Below are 21,305 nucleotides of genomic sequence, written 5' to 3'. Positions count from 1 at the left end.
ATGGTTGTAAGATGAATGATGCCGTAAAGCCATACCATACCGTGACGTTTTTAGGATGAAGTGGTACGGGCCGCGTTGCCAGTGGATTTTCTGTTGGCCATATTCGACAATTCTCGATATTCACGTATCCTGTCAGATGGAAATGGGCTTCATCTGTCCACAAAATTTTCCACGGCCATTCATTATCCACTTCCATGCGAGCCAGGAATTCTAATGCAAACGCTTTCCTAGCTTTCAGGTCAGACGGAAGCAATTCCTGCACATGGCCAATTTTGTACGGATAGCATTGCAGGATATTTTGTACAATTTTCAGCACCGTGCTCGTAGGCCTGGTCCAATGTTCGGGCAATTCCTCGTATCACATTTAGTACTCCAATATTTTTTTTAAGGTTGCCATATGCACTAGGTTCATCACCAGTTTTCCATAAAAGTTTTTCTCAAATTTTTGATGATATAGGTGTACATATATAAATGACTTACTAATTTGAAGAAAAGACAAAGAATAGCATGATTTAAGATTAAAGGAGATGGAAAGAGCCAGAGAAATTAATGTTAAATTTAATATAAATAATGTAAAATTGAGCTGAACGAAGACATATTTGCTAAAGATCGTTTAAAAACAGATGGTTATGAAGTTCAGACTATTCTATTTGAGACTAGAATGCAGTACATGAAAAAACTTTTAGAATGCTTTGTGGTATTGTGATATAAACATGCCCGTAGTTGCATCTGTAGATGCATCTCGAAAAGGATTAAGAGCAGTCTTATGGCAGAATAATTTACCAATGCATTAACATATGCACAGAGGAATTATGTTCAAATTGAAAAGGAAACCTTAGCTATAGTATTTAAAAGTAAGCAAATTCACAAATACAAATCTGGTAAATTTTACACAGTTGAAAGCAACCAAAACACTGTTGATATCAGTTTTTAAGATAAATTCAACTTACGTTTTTCACGTCTTGAAAGTGTGACTTAGGATATATATTAGATGTATATATAGCATCATTCTAACCTACATATTTTGACACAAAATCGGACTTTTTCTGAAATAACATGCCAAATTTTTTCCATCTTTCGATTTTATGACTCAAATTATGCCTAACTAATAAATTTTGTAAAATTTGCTGCAAAATTTATGGAGAAATTCAAAAATTTATCTTGGCGTATTTTTTTCAGTTTTCACCAAGAATACTTGCCGAACTTCTTACATTTATAGCAACTTATTTTCATTGTAGATGAGAGGGAAGTCATCATTCCTACTTTCAAATAATTTTAAGTGTGTAAACCACATTTGCCGTTATTATCTCTTATAACAAATATGCGAAATTTCATAATGTGCCAATATGTAAATTCATGTATATCTTAGAAAATTTTGAATAAAAAAACTTTTTCCAGGTGTGCCTAGAGATACATCTACTTTAAGACAATGTTAAAAATTTTATAGGTTATAAATACAAAAATTTTTCAAAAAATTCATAAACATTATATAATCATAAAAAACGTGTGAATTACATTTGGATTAAGCCTAAATATCGAAATCTGGAAGAAGGAATCAAAAGGTTTAATAAAAAAGAGATATTAATAAATATTTATCAAATTCAATTGACATTGAGGAGCTAAAGTTTTGAGAGCAAATTTTTACAAAACTTGGCAGTTTGACATAATTTGAGTCGTAGAATCGAAATATGGAAAAAATTGGCATGTCATTTCAGAAAAAGGCTGATTTTTGTGTGAAAATACCTATATTAGAACAACGCTACATATAAATCTAATATATATCTTAAGTCACACTTTCGAGACATGAAAAACGTAAGCTGAATTTCGTCAATAATCGGCTCAGTAGAACCGAAGATATAGAACAGCCCCCCCCTTTTTCGGCACAGTGTACAATTATAGTAATTTAGAAGAGGGAAAATGCAAAAAACAAAGTAAGCGAAACATTACATTGGCCAAGAATGTCAGAAGAAATTGAAGATTTCATTCTGAAATATCCAACATATTTGAGCTTCCAAAAAGAACCAATGATATCTAACCCCTTTAGGATGAGTGTATCATATATGCATCAGCAGTTAATCCTCTTACGAGATGGCATGCTGCTTAACACAACTCACCTTGGAAACGGTGTGTTGCTGAAGTAGTATGATCTCACAAGATGGCCTATTTCATGTTACTAAGCCTAAATTTTAAAATAAATGAATTAAAAATATTTGTTATCAATTGTTTTGATTTTTTCTATAATGGTATCTAACACGAATATCATCATAAATACAGAATATCAAGAGATTCTGAAAAACATTTAATTAAAATCTAAATGGAAAATAACATATTTGACTCTCCTTGATGAAATATTATTAAAAACTTACTTAAATCTCTATCTAAAGATACATAAAAAATAATAAAATATATGATCAAATATTCTAGTATATATGATTCAGAAAGGAGTCGCTATCATTTCATAATTATGAAACACGTTTCCAGATCGAACTTTTTAATTATTCCATCCCAACAGAATAATTAATCCCAGGAATCCCCTCATTTTAGGCACATCTAGAGGAGTACGTTGATTTTGGATGAAGATGGATTTTCACTCATCTTTTGTTCATAGAAATTATTAGTTTCTTCAACTATTATATTCATTAGATTATCAAAAAAAAATTATGAAAAAATCAGTTTCATTTTCATAATTTTGAATTAAGTTTATTTCTGCAATTCCCATAAATTCATTAGGCTTCAATTACTTAACAGATCAAGTTCATGATGGAGTTGCCACTGTTCTGCTAGATTGTGAGGTGAAAGCAAAACTAACTTCCAATTCAGGCTCTGAGAAAATTTTGGCTTTTAAAATCACTATTCTCACTTAAATCTAGAGTTTTCGGTGTCAAAATAGTCACTCATGGGCTCAAATTAACACTCATGGGCTTTACAAGTCGAATATACTCTTCTTTCGTTAAAAAATTCTTTCTCTGAGACATCACACTATTAGTTTAACTCTATTACCTGGAGCAAACAACTTATGTCTGCTGTCTAAAGACGATGCAAACTATATACAAACCGGAGTTCCTAAAACCACAGCTCCATTCCATCTTCCCATGGGGAAAAAACAAAAAAGCAAATTTGAGGTATCAGAAACTGTTCAATGTTTATATCACGTGAAACCAACTGTGTTAGCTGGGTTTTGTTTATATCATCTGCTCGTACATCTAATTAATCAGAATGTACTTCATGAACACAAGGTCAGCAATGTATATGTTCAAATAAGCTAACTGTAGTGGACACGGAGTGCCATGTCTTGATTAAAAAAAAATTCTAAAAAAATGTGTATGTTTGCGAATGCATATGTGCAATACCCGTCTTGAAGATCAATGCAAGTGGCAATGTACCAAGTGCATCAACCGGGTGCTAGCGACATTTGGGACTGATGCATGCATGACACACCCTTCTGCAGAGTTCAGCAACCTAATGTCGCAAATGGGCTAAAGAAATATCTAATGGTCCATGGGAATGGATCTCTTCTATTTTCCAAACAGATATAATCTAATAGTTACAGACTATTTTAGAAAAAATGTCACAACTGGACATTTATAAGATTTATCAAGCATAGGATTGATAAAACATTTGAAATCATTTTTGCATAGTATAGTCAGGTAATGGTCAGTAATATAACTGCAAGAAATTTAAAGAATTTGCATGGAGATGGAATTTTTAACTAGAGCGTCAAGTAAATTACCCAAAATCAAGTGGAATGGTTAAAAGGCATAATCACATGGTCAAGCAAATGCTAGAAAAAGCTGTAGTTGACAACAAGGATCCATATTTAGTGTTACTGGAATATCATAACACTTGCATTTCAGGTGAACTTAAGCTCCCATTGGAATTAATATTTCGAAGAAAAGTGAATGAATTGATGCCTGTAAGGCTACTATCACATGCCAGTTTGTTTCGAAAGAACAACTGTTTGGAACAATTTTTCTGCTTTGTCACAACAGCCAATCACCACAGCTCACTTTGGGGTTAACACAGGGGAAACTGGTTCTCCATTACAAACAAGCTAACAGCATTTGGCGCTGATAGCTGATTGGTTGAAAACGAACAGTTTGCAACTTTTTTTCGAAAGGAAAGAAAAAGTCGCACGTCTTTCTTTCAATAGTAAACCAGGCAGAAAATTGTCCAAAACAGTTGTTCGTGTGAAACAAACGCCGTGTGATATGGGCCTTAAGAGAATTTTATCCAAAGCAAACAATGTGAAGAAAAGAAGCACCATTTATTGAACATCAAAAAAAAAAAAAAAAAAATATTATGATAGCAATGTAAGACAATTAAAAATGAGAATGAATCCGAAATTAGCAGGAGTACTTGAAATTTAGCCTGTAAATTCTCCTGCATGTAAGATAAGTGCAGTGTCACCAAATTCTGAAAGAGGTGTAGTGTCACCAAATTCTGTAAATGGACATAATTATGTTACTCGACCTAGTATGACTGTAAAAAAACTTATTATTTAAAAGAGTACCTATATTTTTTTTAGTTCTGTTAAAAAGGGAGATGTCACATATGTAACTGTAATACAAGGTATGTAATAAGTGTATTATAGAATAATAGGCTAATATTAGAGTAGAATAAACATTATTCATTGATCTCGTGTAATCTTTATTATTCACTTATTAATAACTTATAAATAATACGCTGATGGTATGCTAAAACCTCGCCACTGAAAACAATGCCACAATTTTTAACTGTAACTAAAGTCATATCTATACATATATTGTTGCCAATCATTTTTTTCCCTACAGAAACATAACATTAACCAAAAAAAAAGTACATTCTTTTGGTAAATATAAGTAACATTTAAATAAGAATAATAAATAAAATCAAATATCACAAAATACACACATTTAGAACAGCTAAATAACTTCTGCCACTACAAATTTCCTTGCATATTCAACAAATACAAGAAAAATATGATAAAAAGTAATTAACATACATGTGAAACTATAAATGTAGTAGAAAATTTACAAGGGGATAAATATGAAGAATCAAATAATAAAATTTCATTAATATTTTATATTGAAAAGACTTCTAAAGGAACCAAATAACTGAACTATTGATCTAAAACATGGTTTTTTACACTTTTTGTAGCAGGGACCCCATAATCATTGCGCAAATCCAAAGCGAAACTATCAGTTTCTTCACTTATAATGTAATATGTTATCGCAGTTTTACGTCATTAATTTTGAAAGTAAAATGGAAGTTTCCATTATAAAAAAAAAAAACGAGTTGAAATGTTTTTGTTTTTTCTTTGTCTGTATTGTCTTATCTATTTTCAGATACATCCTGTAAAAATATTTGGTAATAGGAAAATTATTATAGTAAGTTAAAGAAATATAAATATTGCTAAAATTTTTAGCAACCCCCTACTGCAGGTCCTGTGATCCCAACTGGGGTCACAACCCACAATTTAACTTTGATCTAAAACAATTACTACTTCATGCTCTTTAATTAATGATAAACGAACGGTAAACATTCATTTTCATCACAAAGTGTAATTCAACAGAATGAAAATTTAGCAGTGCAGAATAGGCAATTTAACCCTCTCAGCGTTATGGCCGGAAAATTCCATATAGAAGGTTGCCTTCTATATTTATTACAAATGAAAATTTTTGCTAGCTTTTAATGTATTTGATTTCGGTTTGGATGTATATTGGAAGAAAAGGAATCAGGGTACAAAATGAGATTCATTTTTTAATTAAAATCAAGAAAATACCCCTTATTCATGACATTTTAAGGAACTTCGAAATTTCAGGGCAAAATTCGTAATGGTTAAGTGGTAGCACTATAGTGCAATAAATGTACATACCTCGGTATTATTATAAGCATCAGGTTTCATTCTGAATAACTTTGCAATTTGATTTCCCGTAAATCTCTCAAATGCACGAGATCCTGTCACTCTAGCAAGAGGTAAAGGCCCCGAAGTAGCTCTTTCTAGAAGGGCACATTCAAGGGAAGTACTTTCATCCATCCAGACAGGAGAATCCCTCACACTAAAACATCCCTAGGAGCAAAAAATTATATGACTTAAAACTTTAAATAACATAATCATAAATAAAACAGATATTTAAATAAAAAATGCAAATTCTTATACATAATATATATACCTGAGATTTTTGTCATTTTTTTTGGCATTCTTTCAATATTCAGATAAAAATATCATTCAGTGATATTATTTTGTGATTTATCACAGTATAATATTCTTTATCATTTTGTTACATTTAGTATGACAAAAGCATTTTCACACAGGTAGTTTCTGCTTTTAAATGCTAAAAATGCATTAGTAATATTCACATGCAGTTTTATTACTTTCAGATCATGAGATAGTTATAAAAATTATATGTTTAACCCATTAACCACCAAAACTACACGGAATGATTCTTTTCTCATGAAAATTATAACAAACATTAAATTAGGCATTTATAACATAAATTTACATTGAAAATTAAAAAAATGCTCTTACCTGGGGAAAAGCGAATTTTGCATTCACACAATGCCAGCGTAAATAAGACTACGGATGTTCAGTGAGTAGTATTGTACTCGTGCGATATTTCCTTTGAGTGGAGCACTGGATTACTTTTTAGCTGTATATTTTATAAATCTACAAATCCTTTTACTTGTAATTAATTTAATATTAAAATTGCATTATAATTCTTTTACAAATACAGATTATTTCAAATGAAAGATTCAAGCATGAAAAGCTTCACTACAATCCTGATGTAAAGCTACATTACACACTTTGCATCTATAAACAGTCTGGCTATGGCAGACAAAGACTTTTGTTATCATGGGACTTTATGATAAAATTCTACCATCTCCATGCAATGGTTCTTGAATGATGAATTTACTACGTCTTCCTGTTGCTGATCTATTTCTGCACTATCAATAGGATGAATGCAAAAGGAATAATGCAATCTCTCATCAAAAATCTAAAAGAGGCATTTTATTTCCAGTAGTAGAAAGTCGTGATATTTTCATATGCATTTATCAAGGCTACATCAATGTAATTAGTAAATATTCGCCACCACCATTTTTTTGCCACGAACTCTTATTCTGTAATTAGCTACTAAATTATCACATAAATCGACTCCTGTTTGCCTCGATAAGGAATCACTTACTCCTCAATACTCAGACCGTGCGAAACTATATCAAATTATAGGAATTTCTTTTAGTAAGTTTAGATACTATCTCACCTTATATAATTTATCAATATTGTCAATTTGACTATTGTCAGCTAAATGCAAATTCTGCTTCATATTCCTGTACTGCAAACGTGACATCGATTCTTGTACAACAGGAACAGAAATGTCCTTATCAAGAGACCAATAAATTTCTTTTTGAGATAAAGAATGATATCCTGTAAGCAATAATATTCCAATAAATCTTCTCAGGCTTTAGATGCAATAAATTCTGGGTTTTTTTTCCCTCTCTCCTCAGCATATATATTTGTCTGTTCAACGAAAAGAGAGTAAATGAATGAACCAAAAAGAAAACTGAAAATCTCTCCACTAGTTTTACCTTGTATTTTGTCTTTTATAGTTTTTCTTCAATCCCTTTCTTCATTTTCTTCCTGAGACATAACTGATGGTTCTTTTTTTATCCATTTCAAGTTTTCATTTTCTGCTTTTTAAACTTTTTCGTATGACTACCACTGCTTTTAGGCGGCTCAAACTTACTTATTACATGAATTTCAACTTCCCCAGTAGTATCATTTGGTAAAATAACATTATCATTATTTAAAACATTGGTCATTCCCTTCTTCTTCATCACTAGCTTCTTCAATTTCTGGGGGAACAACAACAATAATATTAGTTTCATTCTGGTCATTATTAACATCATCATCATCTGTTTCTTCATCAAGAGATCCTTGAAGGGCTTCTTCTAATGTAAGATACCTCGTTGTAGGCATTTTTAAAGCAGTCAGAACATGAACCAGAACAGCAAAAAGGATGACTACAAAGGGAGATTACCCGTTTCCTGCTGACGTCGTATCAGCGCAACACCTGTTTTTTCCTTCTTTCCCAACACAAATATAAACATCTGATTGATGTAATGTTCTGATAAACGGTGACCTTGACTAAAAATAGATCATGTACAAAGACGATGATTTTTTTCATTAAATATTTTCAGCAGAAATATCCGGTCGAAATTTTTGCTTAAAGTATGAGATTAATTATTATAAACTAAATGATTTTTGAAGGCAAATATTTTTTACAGAAATAATCTTCATAATATTCCCCACCCAAAATCACCTGTTGATATAAAATATAAAATATCTTAGGTATTTTACATACGTATATTTATATACGCATTTATTTTGACCGTTGCGTCAACGCAACACCAGCGGCTAATGGGTTAAAAATACTCTTCACTTTTAATTTGCAATTAATGCTATGACTTAGCTATGCGACAATACTGAAGCCTGCCACTGTTTTTTAGAACATAAATAATGTAAGATTTTTTAATAACATCTCCTTTGTGGAAAAATGTGCATTGATCCAAAGTTTTCATGATCACCAATCAGTGCTCATCACTTAATTTATTGACAGCAGAAACTGTTTTCTAAACAGTTATTTCAGTTATTTCACTTTTATTCATATACAAGATAAACATTTCTATCTCTCATTTCAGTACAACACCTGAACATAGTTTCAGACCTAAAACACCTGGATAAATTTTTGACATAATGAACTGAGTTTTATTTTATTTTTTGTTTATTTTTTTAATTTAAATGAAATCCTACAAATTTGAAAACATGGTTTAAAATCTAAAAAACAAAAAGTAAAAAAAAAATTTTTTAAACAAAATTTTTTTAAACAAAGGAAAACTGTTTTTTAAAATTAAACAAAGAAACCTTTTGTGTTTTATTTTTAGAATTTTAAGAACTTTTTACAGAAAAGATGCATATTTGTTATTTAGTATTATTTTTAAAAAATGCTTAACATCTTATAGAATACACAAAGGTGGCAAAGATTTATAGGCCTAGTTCTAAAAGGCAATGTTACTTTTACTAAAATACATTACAAATCATGAAATAAAACTTATAAATATTTGGCACTTAATGACATTTAGCATTAAACATAAATTTAATGTTAAACACTCTTTTAAACAGTATTAAGCTAATGAATAACAAATACATAACACTATAAGATATCTTTAGTACCTGTAATTGATCATACAAAAAATTATTTCCAGCTATATCATCAAGAATTTCTTCAGCTCCACGTTTCCAATAGACCGAACCATGTTGCTAAATTTAAGTAAATAAAAATAAACATACAAACAATAAATAAAAATTTTTACACATAAATTTTTCTTCATTACTGTATACAATTTATGCTTTTTAAAATAAATGTTTGAAGATATAATCCCTTTCATAAATAAGTTGTTGATGTTGTTAGGGGAAAAACATGAAAAGCAGCAGTCTAATGGTTTCTATAATTTAAGATATATTGCAAATATATTTTTACACAAAATGCAAAAAAGTAAATTTAAAACTACAATAAATCTGACATAAAATATTCCAAAATAAATGTACGAGAAAAGAGTTGAATTAAAAACAATAAAAGATGAGTGAGCTGATTTGAGACATAAACTTAACAAATATTTAAATTGAAATACTGTTTCACAAACACAAATGCTTTAGATTAATTTCAGCTGATTAATGAACAGATTTCTAAAAAATGTGAGAGGGTGGTTATGGGATAACAAATTGCACTACACATTATTGTTCTGAAATCATTAAAACATCTAGGCAGTGGAAAGAAGAAAACTAAAAATTGGCTATGGATATTAAAAACATTTGCTTTCTAAAGTAAATTAGTAAGTGGGAAAATATTATCATCCTCAAAATGTAAATCAGTGATTTGATGTGGATACACCAAAAGAGATGTTTCATGTCACATGCTAAAGAGGCATAAGTAGCTGACATACATCAATGCAAATCTAAATTCTATTTCATTCTTGTAATATATCAAATGAAAATTTCAAACAAAATTGAAGCAACTAAAATACACATGGCATCCAAAAGAGTAATTATGATACTTAATTGAGAAATTAACTGCCTATTTCATGGGTCAGGTGAAATTTACCTATTTATTTTTATATCATTTAATTAGCAGATAGTGCTTCAAAATGAGAAAAACTAAAATTATGAGACTGCCAGCACTCATATTCAATCTTGGAAGCTCTTCTTTCTTCTGAATTACATTTTCATTTCATCCTGGCTAAATTTGTGCATAACCTGTAGAGTTATGTGAATATTTCTGCTGCTCTATATATTTCTCGAAAAGCTTTTAGAAATTTCATAAAAAATTAAGCCTAATATAATATTTTAGGATTTCAGTTATAGAAGAAAATGAGTTGTAAAATGAGTAATTTAAACTACATACCAGATGAAATTTTGGAATTTTTTAATGAAAGCATTTCTAAGGATAAACTCTATGATTATTATTAAACTAAGAAAGTTTATGTAACTTAAAGTAAACATAAAACTAATCCATGAATCATGTTTACACCAGGAAATATTCTTTCAAATCTGCACAGTCTGAGGAGAAAACTATAATATTTATATACTGAATTTGTACTATTTTAATATATTTACATACAAATTTAATACATAAATTCCTGCATATAAAAAAGAAATAAAATAAAGAAAAATAGTTTTAGCATGAGAGCAGGATCAATGACTTTCTAAGTAAACAGAAACAGGCTTTATTCATGACCATAAAAATTTAAAAACTGAAAATAAGAATTTTTTTAATAGAAAAACAATGCATATGCATTATCTGTGTAAACTTTTCTTATACTTATAGCATTCTAATAAATTAAATGATAGCTGTAAGATAAAATGGTACTTACGTATTAACGCCACCGCACTTACGTATTAACACCAATGCACTTAGGTATTAATGCCACTGCAGTAGAAGTTGCGCTGATGCGCCAATAAAGAGCAATCCTGTTGTTCGCACGCAGTTATCTTTTGGATTCCTTTTTGCCTTGTTGTTTGCTGATTTTTGACACCATTTTTTAGTGCTATGAAAATGCGTCTTTGGGATTTGCCAAACACAGAAGATGCAATTTTATTTTCTCAGGAGTGAAATATTTTAGCAAAAAAACCAAAATGTACCAATTCGCATGATATGAAACTTTATTTTGGTAAACATACATCTTGGAAATGTAATTTATGACAGTGTGATCAGCAAAAGGGAGAAAAAACAACTGGTTTGAAGGAAGCAGAATTCTATTTTGTTTAGCTTTAAGATTCGTATACTGCTGGTGCGAGGAGTTGGCTTCGATTAAATTTTGTGAAAAGCAACTTGATTTATCGAATAAAACTGTTATAGATTGGAAAAATTACATGCGTGAATTATGTGTCTTGGATATGAAGAAAAAACCAAACAAGAAGGTAGGTGGACCAGATCGCATAGTGGAAATTCATAAAAGTTTGTTTACTAAGCGTAAAAATAATTGTGGTCGAGTATTACCCAGTGGGTGTTTGGTGGTATATGTAGAGAAACAAAAGATTGGTTTGTTGTCACTGTTCCTAATAGAAATGGCTGTACCCTTCTTAATAAAATTATTGAAAACATTCCAGATTGTAGCACAATTTATTCTGACAGTTGTAAAATTTACCAAACAAATAGAATAGAAAAAGAAGTATTCCTACATGCTAAAGTTAATCATAAAATACAATTTTATTGATCCTGATACAGGGGCAGTGTTAATGTGGGGCAGTGTTAAATGGAGGAACAAGAGACATAGGGGGACAGCGAGACATCATTTAGAATCTTATTTAGCAGAGTTCATATGGCGACAGCATCAGGTCAAAGAAATAGAGACTGTTTTGAATCTATGTTAAACTCTATATCAGCCCATTTTCCACTGAAATCCGATTGACTACTTTGATTTTTTGAGTGTTTTGATTTTAAATAAAGTGTTTTAATTTATAATTTGTTGCAAAAATTTTAGGCGTAGATTGGCAGCACTTAAAAACCGCCAAATCTGCAGCTGTGGTGGTGTTAATACGTAAGTACTGATAAAACCAATAAAGAATGATTTTATATAAATTTATATAAATATTTCATCATAAGGATATAAAAGTTTCAAAGCTATAAAGACATTATTAATGTAATAATTCAAGCTATATAAAGTATATTTTACTGAACTTTTACTTGCATGTGTGTGTTTGTAATTTTAAGGATACTGTATAATTTTTACTATTTTCCTTGAAATTTAAATATCTTGCAGCTCTCACAAAGTTTAAAAGACCGGTAATGCAGAAAAATAAGAAACTTTATCATTTTACAGTAGATTTCGATAACATACATAAAATTTAACTAACCCATACACGGTGGAGTAATAGAATAAAGAAAAGATATAAATTCTCTTCTCTTTAATCTCAAAATTCTGGATTACACTGCTTACTGAAAACACATACACGAAGGGCAAAAAAAAGTACATCTATGCTCACAAATTAATATTCAATGAACAACCATAGCATAGTGATAACTAAATTGCTTGGCAAATGAAAAGCAACTCTAAAGATACATGTCATATTCCTGAAATGGTAAAAACAAAATCTGAAGCTAAACTTTTATTATCCATAATCATGCCTGCTTTTCAGATGAGAAGGACAGAAGATTTATGCAAATTTAACAAAAGTTGAATAACTGAGTCAAAGGACTTTCGAAATGGCAAGCTTGTGTATATTACTTTTAAAAGCAGGTAAACCCTAAACTGAATTGTATCTGAAAAGTATTAATGCCTGAAGACTTAGGTGCAGAAGTCACTAAAACCAGGCTTCTGGGTGATAGCCGCATCCTAAGTGTTATCAATAGCAATAGCATAACTTTTCGCTAGCATAACATGGCATTAATTCAAAGTGAGAACTAGCAATAAACTAATTACGAATTTGGTATTTAAAAAGCTAATGTTAGTTCAATTACAAATTAAATGATTTTATTTCTCGCGCAGTGAGGCGCGTGACGAATATTAAAAGAAAGCTAAGCCGTAAAATTGAAATTACAAGAGCACGTGCATTAAATAAATAAATATCTCTTTTTCATTTCGAGAAAGTACTGGAAAATTCTAGCGCGTGATTTTAAAATCTTATAAAAGGAGGAAAACATCTCAGTTTGTAGGAGTTGCTTAGTTTGTTGTTGTTTAGAAAACTGCTCTTGTTGATTGTAGCGAATTCGCAGATTAGCGTTCTTTAGCTGTTTTTAATTGCGTTCTATTGGACATTTGAGTAGTTAATTCATTTCATAACGAACCCGTACGCACGCAACAATTTTTGGTGTCAGAAGTGGGGTTTGAATGCCAATAACAAGAGCGATGGAAGAGCAATTAAGGCAGTTAATATCAGCCTTTGCCTCATTTAAAGAAGAAATTAAAGAGGAAATGAAATTGGGCCAGGAATCCGTTAAGGAAGAAATGAAATTGGGCCAGGAATCCGTTAAGGAAGAAATGAAATTGGGCCAGGAATCTGTTAAGGACGAAATGAAAGCCGTTCAAGCTGGTCAAGAAGAAATGAAAAGAGAAATTACTTGCATAATAGAAAATAAATTTGAAGCTATGGAAGGCAGAATTGACGCAGTTGAAAATAAAGTTGGCCATATTGAAGAAAAAGTTTCTTACGTAAAAGATCATATTGAAGAAAGAGTTTCTTCGGTGAAAGAAGAAATAGAAGAAAGAGTTTCTTCTGTAAAAGAACATATAGAAGGGAGAGTTTCTGCTGTGGAGGAACGAATTGAAGGAAGAGTTTGTGCCGTCCAACACCAAATCGAACAACAAATTGATGAGAGAGTTTCTGCAGTTGCCAAAGAAATGGATACTTTAAAGAAATTCGTAACGTCGGCAGGGAGCAGGAGTGATGATTTTAAATTCTTACCAATGCCTGCTCGTCCACCTCTGAAGCTATCCACGTATGATGGGAAGACCTCCTGGCAGGTGTATAAGACACAATTTTCTATCGTGGCGGATGCGAATGGATGGGATTCCCAAGCTAAGGCCTGTCATCTCGCCGCTTCTCTAAGAGCCGACGCAGCGGATATCCTTCAGACTCTTCCCGAAAACAAAAGGTTAGATTTCGAAGCTTTATCCGGCGCTTTGGAGCTGCGCTTTGGCGAGAAATGTTTAAAAGACTACAGCAGGCTCCAATTAAAATCTCGTCAACAGCAGCCTACCGAAACACTTCAGGAGCTCGTCGTGGATGTTGAAAGGCTGTCCCATCTCGCCTTTTTGGAATGGCCGACAGAAACAAGGGAAATCCTGTCCTTACAATACTTTATCGACGGCATCCGAGATACTGAAATACAGAAAGCTCTTCGAATGGCAGATGTAAAGGACATAAAAAGCGCTCTGTTGTACGCCATGAAGTTCGAGGCAGCCCAGCAAGCAACTAGTAGAGATCGCTACCCAGTTAGAGCTGTGCGAGTCCATGAGCCAGTGGATCAACTGATGGCTCGTTTAGATGATTTAGCCAGACAAGTCGAAGATTTGATACGGAGTAGGAGCGAGAAGAAAGTGGCTCTAAGGTGTTGGAGATGTGGTAGTGAAGGTCACCTAAGACGGAATTGCAGAACACCCCAGGGTACGGAATATAAAGCAGATGATTTTACCAGACAAGCCAGTGGCTTGAGACGGAACAGAAGTGAAAAGAAACTAATTCTAAAGTGCTGGAACTGCGGAGTTGAAGGCCACATACGAAGAAACTGCAGAACACCCCGAGGTACGGAAAATAAGACCATTTCCCAGCAACAACGCAGTAAACAAATTAGTAACCATATCGAGGAACGGAGGTTGCCAGATAGTGAAAAACCTTGTTTTAAAGCTCTTAAAATTTATACAGTGAGTGGCAACAATAACGGACTGTCCATCAATGGGAATATCGATGGAGTTCCTTGCAGTATGATCATTGACACAGGAGCTAATGTTACCATCATTAGGAAAGATTTAGCTGAACAATTTAAAGATAAACTTATTTGGACGCCATCCTGTGTTACCCTTCAGACTGCGTCTGGTGACAAGATCGACATAACTGGGAAGTTAAACGTAAACATCACGTTTGGAAGTGCCGCCTACCATCACACGGCATATGTGGCGGATATTACAGATCCATGCATACTCGGATTGGACTTTTTAAGGAAATACAATTTTTCCTTAGACTTGAAAAACAACAAACTGCTTTCAGGATCTAAAGACATGACTATCCATCCTAAGAAGGGATCCTCACCTGGAAATGCCGACGCTTTGTCCGAAAGAACCAGCTCGAGAAACAGCCGAAATCATGCTAGGGTCGAAAAGAAACACCAGACTACCAGCTATTCTCCATCTCAGATGCTCTTCGGTCGAGACCTTCGTCTGCCTTGTGACCGCCTGTTTCATCGCCGTACGGATGCGCCTTCATCGCCTGAGGAACACATCCAAGATGTCAAGGCCCGTTTTGAAGTGATGCACCGTTCCGCACGAAAGCGAGTGAACTTGGCGACGGAGAAAGTGAAGACCAGATACAACACGAGAGCTGCTGGACATAGATCCAACGAAGGAGACAAGGTGTGGTTGTGGAACCCGATTCGACGAAAAGGAGTCAGGCCTGATTTACAGTCACCTTGGGATGGTTCGCACACAATCCTAAACAGGCTAAATGACGTCATGGTTCGGATCCGTGAGTCTTCGAACTCTTACTACAGGTTAGCTCATTACTATGGCCATAGTACATAATGTAAATAATTGTAAATAGTATAAGACCATGGTCCATTTTGTTTTTAAATGTGTATTTGATTTGTTTTATGTATTGCATTTATTGTTCATGTTGTTTATTATTGTAATGTAATGCTTATTAATGCATTTATGCCACAGTTGTAAGTTTAGCTTCCTGTCCAGGGATTGTACTGCCCGGGACGTGCAGTCCTTGGGAAGGGGGCAGTGTTACGAATTTGGTATTTAAAAAGCTAATGTTAGTTCAATTACAAATTAAATGATTTTATTTCTCGCGCAGTGCAGCGCGTGACGAATATTAAAAGAAAGCTAAGCCGTAAAATTGAAATTACAAGAGCGCGTGCATTAAATAAATAAATATCTCTTTTTGATTTCGAGAAAGTACTGGAAAATTTTAGCGTGTGATTTTAAAATCTTATAAAAGGAGGAAAACATCTCAGTTTGTAGGAGTTGCTTAGTTTGTTGTTGTTTAGAAAACTGCTCTTGTTGATTGTAGCGAATTCGCGGATTAGCGTTCTTTAGCTGTTTTTAATTGCGTTCTATTGGACATTTGAGTAGTTAAAAGATAACTACTGTGAGATATTGTAATACTGCATGATAATTTGAGAAAATTTAAGCATTTTTTTTGTTGTGATAATAATAAATTTTTTTTTTGTTCATTTTTCATCGGACTTGTGCATTCATTTCATAACGAACCCGTACGCACGCAACAGTATTAATGCCTGAAGACTTAGGTGCAGAAGTCACTAAAACCAGGCTTCTGGGTGATAGCCGCATCCTAAGTGTTATCAATAGCAATAGCATAACTTTTCGCTAGCATAACATGGCATTAATTCAAAGTGAGAACTAGCAATAAACTAATTATCGTGAGATGCGTATTACGAGTCTTCATATATGAAGTTCTCTACAAAAAACAAGTCGATGTAATGGCAATGAGTTAACTACTGTTCATGGCCAGATGTGAGTCTTATAATAAGCAAGCATTCATCTCAAAAGCAGAGTCCTGAATGAGTGTGAGAAGGCTGAAGACCGGGGAGGCTGGGCGGAGAGGTGGAGTTAACTGGTTTATTCGTCGAAGAGCCAATGGCATAGCTGAAAAGAGAGTGCATTTTCAAACAAGTCAGGCATTGGGTGGTATAGGGGACATAGGTAGAATACTTAATTTTCATGTAAGAAAAAGGAACATGGAGTGAAATACATGGCGGAAATTAGAAAATTTAATATTGAGTAGAAAAGAAAGATTAACTGAATTAGTTTAAATGCAAAAGATTACACCTAATCATTTTTTATTGTTTTGATAAGAATAATTATAATTCATAAATGGGATTGAAATATTTACTTTGCATATATTCTTGAAAAATTTCTTTGCAACTTTTGTGATACAGTTATTGATTTTATTTACATCCAATTCATTGTGAATTGCCTCCTTCCTGATATACCACTGGCAATTAGTCATTTGTCTTAGTGTAACATTTTGAATTTGCTGGATTTTTTTCATCTTTGAACCGCATACAAAATCCCAGACATGACAGGCTAAGGTAATGATGAACCGCAACATGGACTTATACGCGAGTACCTTATTATCTATACACAGAAGAGTTATGGGAAATCGAAGTTGAATAATACCCCAAAACTTATTTAAAATATATGTAATGTGTCTTTGTGAGTCTTTGGCCTAAAATGACACCAAGGTATTTCACCTCCTTGGCCCAGGGAATACTATTGTTGTACATACTGAAAGTAATATTTAAATACATTTTTCTTTCGTTGGTAAAAAATGCAGCTTCAGATTTTTCCACATTGGTCTTAATTTTCCATTTCATCATCCAGAACTTAGTGCTTGGACGTGTTCTTGTAATGCATGTACGACTGCGACCATACACACGTTTGAATGGAGGATCACAGTATCATCTGCATATAATGCTAGTGTAATGAGGGTGTTGTGTGGAATGTTGTTCGTATAAAGTGAAAAAAGGGTCGGAAAGAGTAAAAATCCTTGTGGTAAACCAGCAAGGAATTCTCAGCATGTGGCATGAATATTGTTATAATGAACACCTAAGTATCTATTGTAAAGAGAGGAATTTATGAGGTTTATGATGTGATCTGGGAAACCCAGAGTGATTAACTTGTAGGTGAGTGCCTGTAACCATACATAATCAAATGCTCTCAAAAAAAGGGTCCAATGATGAGTTTTTTCTTAAGTCCATCTGCAATCAGTTCTGTGACCTGATAAAGTTGACGCATAGTTGAGTGCTTTCGGCAGAATCCATATTGCTGCGGAATCATGATGTTATTTTCGTTGATGAAGTCTTGGATGCATTTCAGGATAACGGCTTCTGTAATTTTGCTTAAAGTTGATCAAAAACTTATCAGTCTGTACAATGTTGCAAGGGTTGGATCTTTACCCGGCTTCAGAACAGCTAAGATGATAGCTGTTTTCCAATTGGCTGGGAAATACTGCAGTCTGAACATAGCGTTGGTTATCTTGGTGAATTTGCATAGCATTTTAGAACCCATTTCCTTGATCATTTTGTTACTAATTCTGTCCAATCCTGGGCTGCTGCAATTTTTCCTCTTCTTGACATAACTGCTAACTTCCAAAGGCATGATTAAGGGGGTTGTTTATGTGCGTTTTTGATTGAAATTGTGTGATGAGGGAAGATATTCTATATGTTCTATTTGGGAGTGAGAAATGTCGTGTATGCAAAATTGAACATATATTAAATGTTGAACTGAACTTGTCTGATTAGAAGACAATCTTGTACTACAACCAACTTGTGGAATGCAAAGAAAGATGTTTGTTAATAAACAGATAACAAAAGATATTTTAAACAGAGGATAATCACAAAAATTACTACCTGTGCAGCACCTGATATAGCTACAACAGTGGAAAAGTCTAAATCCTGAAGTCTTAGTAGATCCAGAATCAAATCAAGTGCTTTTATCCACATACTAGGAGGAGCTGTTACTGTGACCTCATCATCATGCTTGTGTACACCTCCATGAGTTCTGTATTACAAGAAATAAGAAATAGGATGAATTTGGCATATTACGTACAAATCGCTTGTTGTGCTTAGCATTATAAGATATATTTTGTAACATAAGAAGTTATTTAGAAAATACATATAAGAAAGTAAATTTAATTGATATTGGCTTGTCGTTATAATAAAAAATGTAATTAAATGCATTATAATGAAACAAAGCTCATGCTTCAATGAATTCATAACATTTATATTAGTTAATTGTTTATATGACAATAAAACGTTTACTGAAAACAAAAGACAGATGTTAGATATTTATCTGTTTTTATTTTTAATTAATTGCTGTAAATATAATCATAAAAATATGCATATTATATTATAGCAATGAAAAATTTTTGCAAAAAATGTACAATATTTTTCTTTTAGATCAATACATTTTTAGTAATAACAAACTCGCATGAATACAGCACAAAGTTCAAGATATGGACTCGTCAGGATTTCGGTGTGTGTGTGATTATGGCAAACCCTCGAGGGCTATCTGCCTAAGGGGAGGGATGCCTTCGTGGAGGACTTTCTAAGGGAAACTGGCTCGTATACACGTTACACATGGGGAAAACCACGAAAACGCCCATGCAGCCAGCCCATTCGCGGGATTTGAACCTCGGACCGAACTACCAGTGTTCAGCGACTTTACCGCTTGGCCGCTGGTGGGCTGTCGTCAGGATTTCGGATTTTAGATCATCCTTTTAAATCTAGTAACATGACATATAGAAATTATAAAATTTTAAATATGAAATAATGAACATTTATGATTTTCAGGGATTTAAAAATTTACCTAAATAAGGTCAATATTTAGTTCTTTGTTTTATTAAACATTTCTTATAACATAATTTCAAGTATTCGGAAGCATCCTTCATAGCCAATAATCAGTTGGCGGTATTTTGTGCAAACACGGTATGTGTTTTTCAGCAAATTTTTAAAAGCTCCTGCAGTGGTTTCCGTCTCTTAGTAGATTGTTTTGAATTCGAGTCATATCAGACCGATAAACTTTTAGATTTATACAGTGAAATAACACATACAATCCAAACTGCCCTTTTTGAAAATGTACCAGAGATAAGAAAACGGCGATCAAAATGCCAGCAGCTGGAACATTTAACTATCAAGCAATGTATGCAGAAAGTTAACAATGTTATTTATGAGGAGTACTTAACCAGTCTCAATGAGGTATTTATCTGTGAGGGATGTGCAGTCGATCATCCAAGTCAGCACCGCCACCCTTGTATAATGAAAACGACTGGGGGGGATGTGCAGTCGATCATCCAAGTCAGCGCCGCCACCCTTGTATAATGAAAATGACTGGGGGGAGTTATGAATAATACTAACAAAGCAATATTGTCAATGAACTTTAAAAGACTTGCTAAAAAACTTTATGTACACCTGCTGTTGTACTTATGACAACAAAGACTTTTTAACCCCTTAACAGCAGCGGGCATATATATACGTCTTTCTCAGCTGATGTGTTAACTGCCCAGGGCATATATATATATACCCTTCCACAATACTATCATTTGTTTTGCTCTGCAAGCAGTAAAATTATTCGCAGAGCTTTGGAATGCAACACCATAAAAAAAACAGAGTATGTGAAAGAGGATACTATTTCAGAGAAGAGGGGGGAGGAATTGGAGAGGGGGATGTTTCTGAAATGGTGGAAGTAAGGACTACATGGTTATTGGTGTTTCTGTTTGAGTAAAACACATTTTTTATTCTGAGTCTTCCATTTTCGCTTACTGTTTGTAGTAGGTGTTTACAAATATGTCTGACAGTGATGACTAATGACTGCATGGTTATTACTCTCATGTTTCTGTTTGTATAAATCGTATACTTTTTTATTCTATGCCACCTCCACACTTTCCATTTTTGGGACAGCCAAGAATAAAGAAAGATATAACCGATTTTTCTTTAACCGATATCTTGTAACTGGTGTGCAATATCAAGAGTTGGAATAATTGGACCATGGTTTTTAAAGAAAACGAACGGCTATTTCAGTGACTTCTGGTTGTTATGTCCCCAAGATTGAGGACTTCTAACCAAAACTCGAGGTGAATGTGAGAGATGTATGGTTCCAGCTGGATAGTGCCATGGCACACACAGCTTATCTGTCAACGACTGTTTTGCAGCAACACTTTCCATGACTTCTCATCTCTTTGAGAGATGATTTGCACTGGCCAGCACTATCGCCTGGTTTAGCCCCATGTGAGTAATTTCTATGGGGCTATCTAAAATCACTTGTTTACAACAATCGTCCTAAAATACTGGCTTACTTGAAATGCAACATTTGTCAAGCTATTGCCAACATAACCATCAATGTGCTGGAAAGAGTTGAACGAAACTTCAATTAAAACAGTGTGTTGACGTTAATGGACGCCATCTGCCTGGTATTATCTTTAAAACAGTATAAATATAAACTTTACATGTTGTACTGGATGCTGTTCAAAGAATTAAATATATATATATTATTGAATTTCAAAATAAGCAAACTGCTCTGCCCCACCCTGTATT

At 33.2% G+C, this 21,305-nt stretch overlaps 1 protein-coding gene across 1 annotated transcript in view; it reads right to left on the bottom strand.

Annotated features, from left to right (window-relative positions):
* LOC118185230 (xylulose kinase-like) overlaps positions 1–21,305 on the bottom strand; it is a 104,123-nt gene that overhangs the window by 68,669 nt on the left and 14,149 nt on the right. Inside the window, exons 3-5 of the mRNA XM_035355057.2 lie at positions 18,624–18,774; positions 9,209–9,295; positions 5,855–6,049 (exon numbers count right to left, since the gene is read on the bottom strand). Of these exons, the coding sequence (XP_035210948.2) occupies positions 5,855–6,049; positions 9,209–9,295; positions 18,624–18,774 (433 nt within the window). The remainder of the gene's footprint in view (positions 1–5,854; positions 6,050–9,208; positions 9,296–18,623; positions 18,775–21,305) is intronic.

Source organism: Stegodyphus dumicola, chromosome X1, assembly GCF_044657685.1.
Source record: "Stegodyphus dumicola isolate Sdum_Otavi_A_Nest chromosome X1, ASM4465768v1".
NCBI lineage: Eukaryota > Metazoa > Arthropoda > Arachnida > Araneae > Eresidae > Stegodyphus > Stegodyphus dumicola.
Note: the sequence above shows the minus strand (reverse complement) of the source record. Positions and strands in the feature narration are given on the sequence as shown.